Source organism: Parus major, chromosome 1, assembly GCF_001522545.3.
Source record: "Parus major isolate Abel chromosome 1, Parus_major1.1, whole genome shotgun sequence".
Classification (NCBI taxonomy): Eukaryota; Metazoa; Chordata; class Aves; order Passeriformes; family Paridae; genus Parus; species Parus major.
This window is the reverse complement of record NC_031768.1, coordinates 77,774,047-77,785,794: the sequence shown is the minus strand read 5'-3', so window position 1 is coordinate 77,785,794 and position 11,748 is coordinate 77,774,047. Positions and strand designations below refer to the sequence as shown.

At 41.7% G+C, this 11,748-nt stretch overlaps 1 protein-coding gene across 4 annotated transcripts; it reads left to right on the top strand.

Annotated features, from left to right (window-relative positions):
- Window positions 1–69: 69 nt before the first annotated feature.
- C1H11orf54 (chromosome 1 C11orf54 homolog) lies at window positions 70–11,507 on the top strand. Of its 4 annotated transcripts, XM_015621819.3 has the most exons (10): window positions 70–213; window positions 1,017–1,103; window positions 2,675–2,797; window positions 4,812–4,910; window positions 5,842–5,915; window positions 6,459–6,560; window positions 7,490–7,666; window positions 8,401–8,550; window positions 9,114–9,230; window positions 11,230–11,507. In XM_015621819.3, exons 3-10 carry the CDS (start codon window positions 2,740–2,742, stop codon window positions 11,401–11,403), a joined length of 951 nt encoding a protein of 316 aa, XP_015477305.1. In that variant the 5' UTR covers window positions 70–213; window positions 1,017–1,103; window positions 2,675–2,739; the 3' UTR covers window positions 11,404–11,507. The 4 variants fall into 4 exon arrangements, with proteins under 4 accessions (XP_015477305.1, XP_015477295.1, XP_015477316.1 ...); XM_015621809.3 differs by lacking the exon at window positions 1,017–1,103; XM_015621830.1 differs by lacking the exon at window positions 1,017–1,103 and having other exon boundaries at window positions 71–133.
- Window positions 11,508–11,748: the final 241 nt, after the last annotated feature.

Here is an 11,748-nt window from a genome sequence, read left to right as displayed (position 1 = left end):
TACAGCGCTATGCTGGGAGTGGCAGCAGGGCGGCCGCGCCCGGGGGCGGGGCGGGGCCGTGCCGTGCCGAGCCGAGCCGAGCCGTGCCGTGCCGTGCCGTGCCGTGCCTCGCCAGTGCCGGGCGGCAGGGCAGGTACGTGCGGGCGGGCGATAGCGGCGGTCGGTGTGTGGCAGAGATCGGGCAGGTCCCGGCTTCCCTCGACTTCCCGCCTGGTGAGAGGCTCCCGTTCCTGCTGTCCTGCTTGCTCTTCCCCGCGCTGCCTAGGCTCCTCCGAGCTGGCTGCTCCACCCTGAACAGCCCCTTCCTTCCCCTCGCAGCCATTCCAGGCGTGCTGCCGGCTTTAGCGCTCCCTCCCGCCAGTACTCTTCGCTGCCTTTGCCTGCCGGGATGCTCTCTGTCCCCACGGACCGCAGCCTCGCCTAGCACGCCTGTTAATACCCTGCGCGTCCCTTCCCCAAATCCCGGCCGCTCAAGCATTCGCTTTCTGCTGCCCCGCAGCATTCCTCTGCCCTGTACGGGATCTCCTCGCGGCGACCCAGGCGAAAATACGGCTTCTGCATCTGTGGATGTATTGCTCTTCTTGGTGTCATAGCTAAATTTCTCTCTCGCAACTGCCATCTCCAATTTTTTCTGTCATTTTTCTTCCCCCACCACCCCCGTCCCCAACTCATGTCTAGCCTGCATATAACCTCTCCTTTCCGGTTTAACCCTCCAAGCTAATGTCAGTTCAGGTTTTGATAATATATACCCCCCACATATAATTAATCTAATGGTTCACATTTCATCTGCGTTCTCCTGGCACCTGGCTACTCTCGCTAATGTTTTCTTCTCACTTCAAAGGTAGACTTTTAAGTCTTTACATACTTGTTGCCTCCATTCTAGTTGCACCATCCCACATCTATAATAATTTTATCATCCCTTTAGCATTTGTGTTCTTTCTTTGAAAGTCTTCTGTAGCAATTCAGTGTCACTGCACCTCTCTGTGATGGATACTAATTGTGTGCTGTTGTCTCAGGTTCTCTCTGTCCCACACCACACAATTCACTCTCCTGTGAATATTTGCAGTGGTGGGCCATAGATCTACCCTTTTGTGTCTTTCCTGGTAAGAACTACTGTCTACCAATCAGATTGGGTTTATTATGGTACATCAAATTTTTTCCAGTCTTTCCCTCCTTTCTTAATTGTGGGGAGCTAACTTATTTGAATACCGTAAAAGTCTTGTCTCTGCCTTTTGCACAACAGCAGTTCTAGCTTGTCTTCTCAGACTGTTTCAGGACAACCAATATGTTGAGTGCTGGAAGAAGGTTCTTGAGGGGGTGAGGATTGTCTAAAACAATGCTGGCAAGGCCATGTTCTCACTTTCTGCCTATGGCTAATTATTCCTTTTCTTAGTGCACACTAAAAGTCTTGAGGTATGATTCACTCCACCTGACATTAGGCTTCTACCAGAGGCACCAAATCCTGCTACTTTCTCCTCCAGCGCCAGAAAAGAGATGAAATCAGCTGTGGAGATAGATAGCACCAACTAAGATGAGAATTACTATACCTAGGTTGCAGTCTTTCTTCCTTTCTCTACTGCTTGCTACAGCAGTAAATTGGGGTGGCTGAGCACTGAGGTCAAAGATTTAAGTTAAGTGACTGCAATGATCTCCCCACTCTCCTTATTTCTTTTTTTTTTTCCACTGTTTTATTCTTTTTTTCCTTTATGCAAACTCAAGAGGCTGATGGTGTAAAGACAGTTACATTTTATGACAGTCATAAAAGTTAGGAATTTTTAAAAACAGAAGCTAGAACTATACATAAGCAGCTGTCTCACACTGTAGTCCTTCCTAACAAAGACTCAGGTCTAGGAATTTAGTTAGGATTTTGGGTTTTTCCTTTAACACCTGAGATCTGGGTAAATGGGACCCATTTTATTTTTCATTGCTGTGTGCAGCAAGTATGTGCCTAAGGAGTTAATGATTGCTGCAGTTAAGTTTTAGTAGTGTACAATCAGTTGTTTCTCCTCTGAGCTAGCAGCTTGCCCTTCTGGCTGGCTTTGCTGTTGCAAGGCTGACTGAAGTACAGCTCATTTGTGGAGGGGCTCTTAAACTCTTGTTCAAAACTTTTTGTTACAGGCTCTGTACCCATACAGAGCCTGATACTGCAGAACTTGCTTGTTGATTTCTATTTTGCTGCTAGCCTGTTCTCTGGAAGGGGAAACACATGCCCAGAATCAATTGGAGACCATGTTATAGCTGGGGTTGAAAGTCCACCACAGCCAATGCTGGAAAAGTAAACATTAAGGTTGGGAAGACCTTAGGAGGTAGCTGTTGTGCTCAGAAAAGCTCAGGTTTCTTACATAACTTTCTTGTAACTCCAGGCTTACAAAAAAGACACCCAAATCTCCTGATCCCTTGAACTGCATTCAGCATAGGATGTGTTTTCCCTACACCCCATTGTCAGCTTGAGGACTAATATGTGTAATGCTCTGAGCCAGCTATAGCACTGACAGACACATCTTCTTCCAAAGTGCATAAGAAATTTAACATTACTATTGAAACTGTCAGTCTCTCCTGTGATGGCAGAACTACAGTTCTATTTTTTTCTATGTATTCTTGAGTGAAATTAAAAAATAATTAACATGTTGAAAGGAGCATGTTTAAATTGTTCAGCTATTATCTTTGTTGGCAGACCAGTCACTCTGCAGAGTACTGCACTGTAACTTCTTACCTGAAGAAATCAGCACGGTTTAGGAAATGGCCAAAGTCGAAAGGTTTGCTTTTCATGTCCCAAGTCTGGAAGAGCTTGCTGGGGGTAAGTAATGTGACATGTGACTTTATACAAACTTGTAATGTACTCTTCAGACTTATCTTAAAGCTTCTACCAAAGTCTCTCTACAGCTAGTACATGCAGAATTCCTGCTTTTAGCACACTGAGATGTAAAGAACAGCATTGCTTCTCTATATGTGATGATTTTCTTAGAGGAAACAATGACTCTGCCCCCAAGCCCCCAAAATATTTAATCACAGAGACAGTATCTCAATCCCTTTAAAACTGCTGCAGATGCAGATTTCTGTGCAGGTTGTGAAAGTTTAACCACTACACAGCAAACTTCTTTACACATATAGAATCATCTGTCCTCCTCTGCCCTCTAGTATTTCTTTCTTTTTCAGGACTGCTCAAAATAATAGCTGACAAGATGCAGTGTAGCATGGCAGATCCTCTTGCTTGAACCTAGTTGACTCCTCCTTTTGTGATTACCTTAGAATAGGGCTGCAGGAAACATCTTCTTTCACTTCTTTCTAAAGCATTTTCAAGATGTGCTCGGAATAACAGAATGGATGAGGTTGGAGGGGACTTCTAGGTTCAGCCTCATGAGCTTCATTTCTTGCCCTAGCAGGAAGACATTATTCCTTCAGGCAGTCTCTCCCCTGCAGCAGATATACTAAGATTTTTTTGTCTTTTGGATTGATCCTCAGGTTCAGTTTGCCACTTTCCAGACTGTGTGTCAGTTTGACATTTCTGTGTATGGAGAGAATATGTGGTCCCAGCAGTCCCCTGGGTGGTTTTCAGTGCTTTTCTCACCCAGTCAGACTGGGGCAGTAGGCCAGCACTGCTGTAGACCTGTAAGCTCTGCAGAGAACACCATGTACTTGCAGTAGAACAGCTTCAAAGAGTATCAGCAAAATTTCATCACAAAGCAGAATTTTCCTTTTGTCCCTGTCTGTCCTGAGGATCTCCAGTAAGCTGGGAATTGTGTTGCTGTTCAGATTTTGGGTATGATTTGAGGAGTACCCTTTGAATGTCTTTGTCCACTTATGAGAAGGTACTGAGATGTATTTAGAAATTTACCAAGTACCAGCTACTGACCCTTTTGGTCAACAGCTTGGTAAATCTGATCTTGAGAAGTAAGGTCTGGTTGAAATCCTAAGTGGAGGAGGCAAAGGCACAGGCACAGCAAAGTCTTCTGCATAAATAAGGAACCGCCTGATTTGAGATCACAGACTGGATGTTCTGTTCTTTAGTTTGAGGTGTCTGTCAAAGCAGACCCTCAGGCATGAAAGAACCTGGACCTTTCAACAGCACTATTTGAAGCAGTGTACGTGAAGACAATGCCGCACTAATGGTTTGGAAATTGTTTCCAAACAATGCACTCATCTAATCCTCCCTGTTGTTTGAGTGACTTTGCAAGTTCTGAGCCTAAAAAGCATTGATATGAAGCAAAACAAAATTTTTAGGTCTGGTTCATTATCACCAACACCACTCATAGTGGCACTTGTAAGAAAATCTCCACAAGAGCATAAACATGGATAGGCAGTATCCCATGGCAGTAGAAATTTCCAGACAGCAGAGACATTTTGAGATTACAATCAAGCTATTGCAAACTGTCTGGTTAATGTAAAGAACTGATTGTTGCCTCAGCTAAATCTTGCTTCCTCCTTTGCTCTTGCATCATACTTGACTGTTATCATAATTGTCTGCTCTTTGAAACAAACCCACTGCTGAATGTGATTGAAGTTTACCTGTTTTACTTCACATTGTGCTGCTCCTAGTGCTACTTGGAGCAGTCAGTCAATGTCTTTCAATGAACAGATTTTTTAAAATTTTTAATTAATGTGGCAAACAATTATCTGAACAAACTTTTGCTCCTGTCTGAAGCTCAGAGTAATGTAACAATACCTGCAGACGTTAAAATCAATGGAGTTACTTAGGATAAGCATAAGTAATGTATCTTGCAGAAATAAAACCCAAACAGAGAGGTTTATTGTTGTTAGAAACTCGCCAGACTCTTCCATTGTCAATGATTTTTTATTATTCTTTATTACAGTTTTGCAGAAAGGGCTTAAAGAGAACTTTGCTGATGCTCAAGTCTCTGTTGTAGACTGTCCTGATCTGACTAAGGAACCCTTCAACTTTCCTGCTAAAGGTAACCTAACATTCCTGTCTTCCACTAAGACTTCTCCAGTTTTGCATAGTTTTGATCCTCTAAAGATGTTGAGAGAGCTTAAAATATTTTTCAGGTAAAGAATATACATGAGAGGAGAACTACATTTTATTTCTGGATTTGCTTCCTAGTTGATGTATGGAGAAGGACAAACCATTACTAAGCACTTGTAAACATAGAAGTTTTTCTTAACCTATCATTTCATACCTACTTATTTCATAAGCTTTATTTAGTGTACTGAAAAGGTGTTGAAATAAAGCTGTTATCTTTCAGATGAAGAAATTTCTTAGAGCCATGCCAATCACTATCTGAACCTAAGGAGTTGTGCTTCCATTAATTTTTAAATTCCTGGCATTCATGTATGTCAGTGAACCTGTTTTATTCTGAATGGGATTCATCTTCTTTGACACTAGCTCTCTGGAAGACAGACATGTCATCTGTGCTACTCATCTGAGTTCCCTCTGGCATCAATGGGAAAGAAACCCCTCCAGGAGGTTATTCATCCCTTCTTAAAGTACATATCCAAATAAGTGGGATGAATTGTCCTGAGACAGCTTTCAGCCTTCCTAAAATTTTGCAAGTGCAGTTCCAGCAGAGGTCCCTACTGTGTGGTGAGGGCATTACTGGAGAACTGGCAAATGGAAGGTGTTGTCCACTCTAGCAAATTTTTTTTGTGCTTAACGAATGTTATTCACAACACATTGCATAGCATTAAATCCTACTGTGAATAATTTTAAGCCTTGGACTTCTTAATAGTTCAACACTTTAAGCATGCTAGGGAAATAGTGTTCTCAAAGCTTTGAGAAGTTTTTGACAAGTTTCAGGAGTGAGTTCTTTGGTGGGCTAGAATGTGTGCTTATTGAAGATTATTGGAAAAAAGATTTTACTAAGCTAATTGGCTGTATTTTTCCAGGAATCTGCGGAAAGCCTAGGATAGCAGATGTGGGAGGTGTTCCTTACCTCATACCTATTGCACAGAAAGAAAAAGTGAGTTTTTCCCTGTAGCTGTGGGGTTTAATACATTTGTCAAAAGAAAAGAAATAAACAAACCTAAGAACTAGGAGATGCTAGGATTCTACACTTGTGAAAGACACTTTTCAGTGTTTAATGAGACAGATTTTGATGTATGTTGTATCTACTAAGAACAGTATTTTAGTCTTTGAATAAAATGAGCAGGGAACATAAAGGTAGAATCTATCTTTTAGCAAACAAATGGACATCTACCAAATTTCTTGCTACTAAATGTTGTGTTCGGAGGCCATGTTCAACCTAATTATCAGAATTTTAACGAGGGTGGGTGTTGTGAACTAAATGCCTCCAGGACTACAGGGAACAGAATGACAATTGCAGATCAGAGCACCACACCAAAATCATACAATGGTTTGGGTTGCAAGAGACTTTAGAGATAATCTAGTTTCAACCCCTCCTGTGGTGAGCAGGGATGCCACCCACTAGGCCAGGTTGCTCAGGGCCCCATCCAGGCTAGACTTGGGCACTTCCAGGCATGGAAGTATTGTTTTTCTTTTGCAGGTTTATGATCTAAATACAGTTGCAAAGGACATAGAGCTGCCTGGAGCTTTCATTCTTGGAGCTGGAGCTGTTTCATCCAAAGTTCTTGGAATAAATGCTGAGGTCAGTATGTATGTGTGATGGTTCTCAATGAATTCATGGAAGTATCATAACAATGGAGCAGGATCATGCTGGGTATTCCTCATTTACAACAATGTATTTAAACACTTGCACACCACAAACACATAAAACACATCAGAAGGAATTGAGATGAGGGGCATCCACTGAGGTGCGTACTCCTGAGATAACAAAGGTTAATTTTTAACTTATAATTCTTCAGGAAGCATGTGATTACCTTGAAGCATGCAAGAAACATGGGTTTTGAAACTGATTGACATAGACCTGACCAGAGGTTTTAATTCCAATATTTAGAAATGCTTTGCAAACTTACTGGTAAATGCCTTTGAAATACTCCAGGTCTTTTGCCTTCTTGGATGACCTTGTTTCACTGTTGTGAATTTTAAAGATACCACATAGAAAATTATAAACTGCAGGAGGGGTAAGAGACAAAAACTATTGCCTATGAAGACGTTGGTTAATCACAGTTTTTTCAAGCATAAACCTTTGGTCTTGCTGTCTCCTTTTGATGGATTTATTGGCAGATGAGATAGTCTATATCAGCATTAAATTTGGGCCACTGCAATAGTGGTTGTTACTGTACACTGAGAGAGTATTGCATAGAATTCCAACACTTGCACGCAGACTATAGATTCCTTCCTTCCACCTGCTCGCCCACATCTTTATATAACATAATGTTTAATTTTTCAGAAAAAGTAGACCTGTTTTCTGGACCTTTCAATTACATTACAATATTAGTGCATTTTTCTTACCAGTCCAGACCTCATCCTGAGAGACAGAGCTGTGTGATGAAGTGGATTTTTTCTTGGGATCATGGTCCAAAGCTTAAATCACATTTATGTGAGTTCAGTTAATTTGGCTGATTCTTACATGTTCTTATTGACTTATTCTTTCTTATATGTTCTTTTTCCAAGCTGATCCCTATTGTTCAAACCAAGAGTGAAAAAAAGCCTGCTGTAAATGGGAGCTACGTTGCTCAGATAAATCCTGCAGATAAAGGGTGCCTACTTGAGAAGTACAGCAGTAAATACACTGATTGTGAGTTTGGACTGTTGGCCAACCTTTATGCCAGTGAGGGACAACCTGGTAAAGTACGTACTTCGATCAAAGGTGACTTTGCAGTGTTTTGTGACTGAATGGAAACTCATGTTTCTCCTAGCAGTGTTCTATGATAATAGTAAAGTAGTAATTCCAAAAGAGAAACATGCAAAAATGAGGAACTGATGCCAGTGATTAATTGAAAGAATTAGTGGAGACAGAGGCACTTGAATTTTTGAGGGATAGGTATTAGTTTACTAAAACTTTTCAATCATAAATCATTCATCTAAATCCAATGCAAACTAGCAGTGACTTAAGGTAATGGTGCAATATACTTGTGTAAGTGAGACGTGGGCACTTAGGTAGTTTTTTGCACAAGTGCTTCTCCTGACACAGCCAGCACTAAAAGATGCTGGCAGAACAGTCAAAAACCTGACTGCTGCATGGAAACTGAACAGTCTCCTCTGTTACCCAGTGTTTCTTTCTGACAGAGTGGAAGACAGCTGGTGGACAGAAGGGAGTTGCTCAAGTCACTATCTCATGTATGGGTAAATCTCTTGCTGCCCAGCTCCCTTTACAGGCAAAGCTAGCATTGAACAGAACTAAGGTAAAGAGAGTTGGTCACATACTGGAAAGATGGAAATGCAGCAGCACTTGCATGGAGGCTTATCTTTTGAGAAAGTGATCTTGGGTTATCAGCTTGGGAGAATTTCAGAGCAGCTTTCATAGACCTTCTCAGACTACTGCAGCAGGAGACAGCAGTGACAAACTGACTTTTATCTTCCAGGTCATTGAAGTGAAAGCCAATGGAAGAACCGGGGAGCTTAACTTTGTGTCCTGTCTGAGACAAACTTTAGAGAAACACTATGGAGAAAAGCCAGTTGGGATGGGTGGTACGTTTATCATTCAGAAGGGGAAAGCAAAGATTCACATTATGGTACGTTGTTCTCAATGCATGTAAACAGAAGTATAAATCAGGGTGTAACATCTCAGTTGCTTCATTTTGTTTTGTATTTTTAAATGGATGCATAAACTATTAGGATGAGCACTGTATTAAAGTAAGGAGTTGACATTACAAAATCAGTGTTAGGAAACTAGTAATTCTATTTTAGTTGGCATTAATGCCATCATATTTTGAAATCTATGTGCAGCAAAGAACTGGAGAACTATTGTAAACTGAATTGAAATGAAATACATGAACTCAGATGATACTTATAAGAAGTATTAAGCTTTTTTTAAATAACAGAGCTTCTAAAATTTACCAGGAGGAAGACCATCCTCATTTCAATAGATCTCCCACTACCTGTGCAATGAAAGATGCAGTATTTTGGTTGCTTGTGTTTCTGGGAGAAACAGAGTGATGGACACTGGTGAGCTTCTTTCAGTCAAGAAGGAAAATTAACAGAATAGTAGGGAGGAAAAAAGCAAAGTTGCTTCAGAAAAAGTAGCCTGATGCAAGTGTTCTTCCATTAACTTAAAAAGCTTTAATTTTTGCTCTAGCCTCCAGAATTTTCTGCCTGTCCCCTAAATACTGATGAGGATGTAAATAACTGGCTCAAATTCTTTGAAATGAAGGCTCCACTGATTTGTCAGCCAGTAATTGTTTCCAGAGATCCGGTGAGTCTCTTTTTCTTATTTCTAAGTATAGACTGAGACCTCTAATGAATTTTGGATGTGATTTTCAGTTCTAGAATAGGAGTGTGTATATATATATTGTGTTCGACTCTTCCAGAGCAGGGGCAGTGATTGAGGAGTTTCTCATTTCTGTGAATTGTTTAAATTGAGGATAGGTCAATCTGTTCTGAAACCTAGTGGTTGTTCATAGTGGATTAAGTTAATGGTTCTGTTCCAGTTGCATGTATGCAAGTGTTTGCATCCTAAAGCCAACAGTAAAGTTTACATTCACTGCTGGCCACACTGGAGAAATGCCAAAAGCATGGAAGGTGGTTCAGCCACGTGTTTATGTAGTACACTTTCATAAGAACTCCCTCTGCTAATGCTGCGTCAAAGGACATGAAGCATGTGTCCTGTTCCTGATGTAAATCGAAGTCTGCAAAGTCTCATGCTGGAAATTTACCTAGAATATTTCACAAGCACCAAACTGAACAGCAAATAATTTAGGATCAAAACCATTCTGGTTTCAAAAACCTTTAGTGTTCATAATTTGGAAAACTATTTGTTTAAAAGTAACCAGAAAGCCATAGATGAAAATGACTATTTTATAAGTAACAATGCAGTCATAAGTAATACAAAAACGTTTTTCCAGAGGTAAGTGGGACATACTGTAGGCTTAAATATGTTAAAGGGTGTAATTTTATTGTGTCATTATGTGGCAGCCTTTGGCCTAAGGCTAAACTGTGTGTATCTTCACATAATCCACTGATTCACCCTTTCAAAGCGTCCACCGGCAGAGCCAATGCAACTTATATGGTGGATGCCTCTGGGTTTCTCCTGTCTGCATGCACTGCAAGCTCAACAGCACTTGGCTAGGCCTGTGGTTTTGGAAATGTTTGAGTGTCACTACAGAGAGCAGTAGACAATGGCATTCTAATGCCATAGCGCTATTCATTTGTATCCCCTTGCAGCCCAGAAAACTGATCCTGTCCTGGGCTATATCAAACCAGGCATGGCCAGGTCAAGCAAGGTGATTCTTTCCCTGGTGAGACCCCGCCTGGAGTGCTGCATGTAGCTTTGGGGTCCCAAGAAAGATGCGAACCTGTTAGAGCAGGGCCCAAGGAGGGCTATGAAAATCAGCAGAGGGCTGGAGTACATCTTCCTATGAAGAGAGACTGGAAGTTGACATTGCTCAGCCTGGAAAAGAAAAGGCTCCAGAAAGACCTTATTGCAGCCTTCCAGTACTTAAAGGAGGCTTTTAGGAAAGATGGAGAGAAACTTCTTACCAGGACATGTAGTGACAAGAGAAGAGGCAACAATTTTAAATTGAAAGAGAACAGGTTTAAACTGAATATATGGAAAAAGAATTTTAGGTTAAGTGGGAAAAGGAAGTGGAACAGGTTTCCCAGAGAAGATCTGTCTCCCCCATCTGTGGGAGTGTTCAAGGCCAGGTTAGATGGAGCTTTGAGCAAGCTGTTTGAATGGAAGATGTCCTGACCCATGACAGGGTGGTTAGAATATATGATCTGTGAAGGTCCCTATGAACACCACCCGTTCAATGTTACATAAAACTGGTGATGTTGATCTCATGGTTTAGGATATTAGTTGCTATTTTAGTCACTGTTCTTCCCAAATTCATCTAAGCTGGCTCTCAAAATTGGAGTAGACAGTCCCTTTAGCACATGGGCTTGTGGCAATTCAGTGCAAAGAGGTTTAATTTCCAGTAGGGATTCCATTGGGATTAAATAATGCAAAGGGGAAAATTTCCAAATAATGAGGGGAAGGGGGTAAGGTTAAAAAGGAGATCTCAGTCAGATTAACACCAAAAGTTGGGCCTGTCAGGGTTTCTAAATTCTTTTGTCTTACTGGTTTCACAAGTGTCTTGCAAGTTTTCACTGCTTAACGTTTGGAGATGTGTGAAAATACGCCATTAGGATAGACTGTCCTGCGACTTTTAAATGCTGTTGCCATGCGTTGTTGACCGGCCTCTATCTGGTGCCAGGGGTTCGATCTGCGTGTGGAGCACACGCACTGTTTCAGCCACCACGGGGAAGGAGGGCACTACCACCAGGACACCAGCCCGGACAGCGTGCAGTACCTGGGCTACTTCCAGCCCGCCGAGCTGCTCTTCCGCATCGACAGGCCCCAGGAGACTCACCTCGTGGGGAGAGACTGAGCCCCGCGGGCCGATTGAATCTTCCTCAAGTACAAATGCTGATTTTTGTAATGCTTCCAATGATGCACACTTACCAGATTTAAGAATAAATATGAGAACTGTTAGCTGCCGCCTACTTAATTGTGTCAAAGGGCAGGACTCGGACCATCCGTGTCGTTGGGAGTTATAACCGAATTCAAACGGTAATTTAATGGCAATGTTATTGTATGTTTTCCTTTTCTTTGTCTGAATTTCCTGCGTGGCCACAGCTGACGATGGGGAACTAGAGGTGACACTATGTTTAGAATGGGACATGAAACCAACTTTTGGCAAAAAATAAGGTCGTAGAAGAAAAAGGCAGCAGTT

Excerpts from the sequence above, each read along its gene's own strand:
- C1H11orf54 (XM_015621809.3), top strand. The coding sequence starts at position 2,740 with ATGGCCAAAGTCGAAAGGTTTGCTTTTCATGTCCCAAGTCTGGAAGAG. Across the intron at positions 5,916-6,458 it reads CTATTGCACAGAAAGAAAAA|GTTTATGATCTAAATACAGT; the intron begins GTGAGTTTTTCC and ends TTTCTTTTGCAG. Across the intron at positions 9,231-11,229 it reads TAATTGTTTCCAGAGATCCG|GGGTTCGATCTGCGTGTGGA; the intron begins GTGAGTCTCTTT and ends ATCTGGTGCCAG.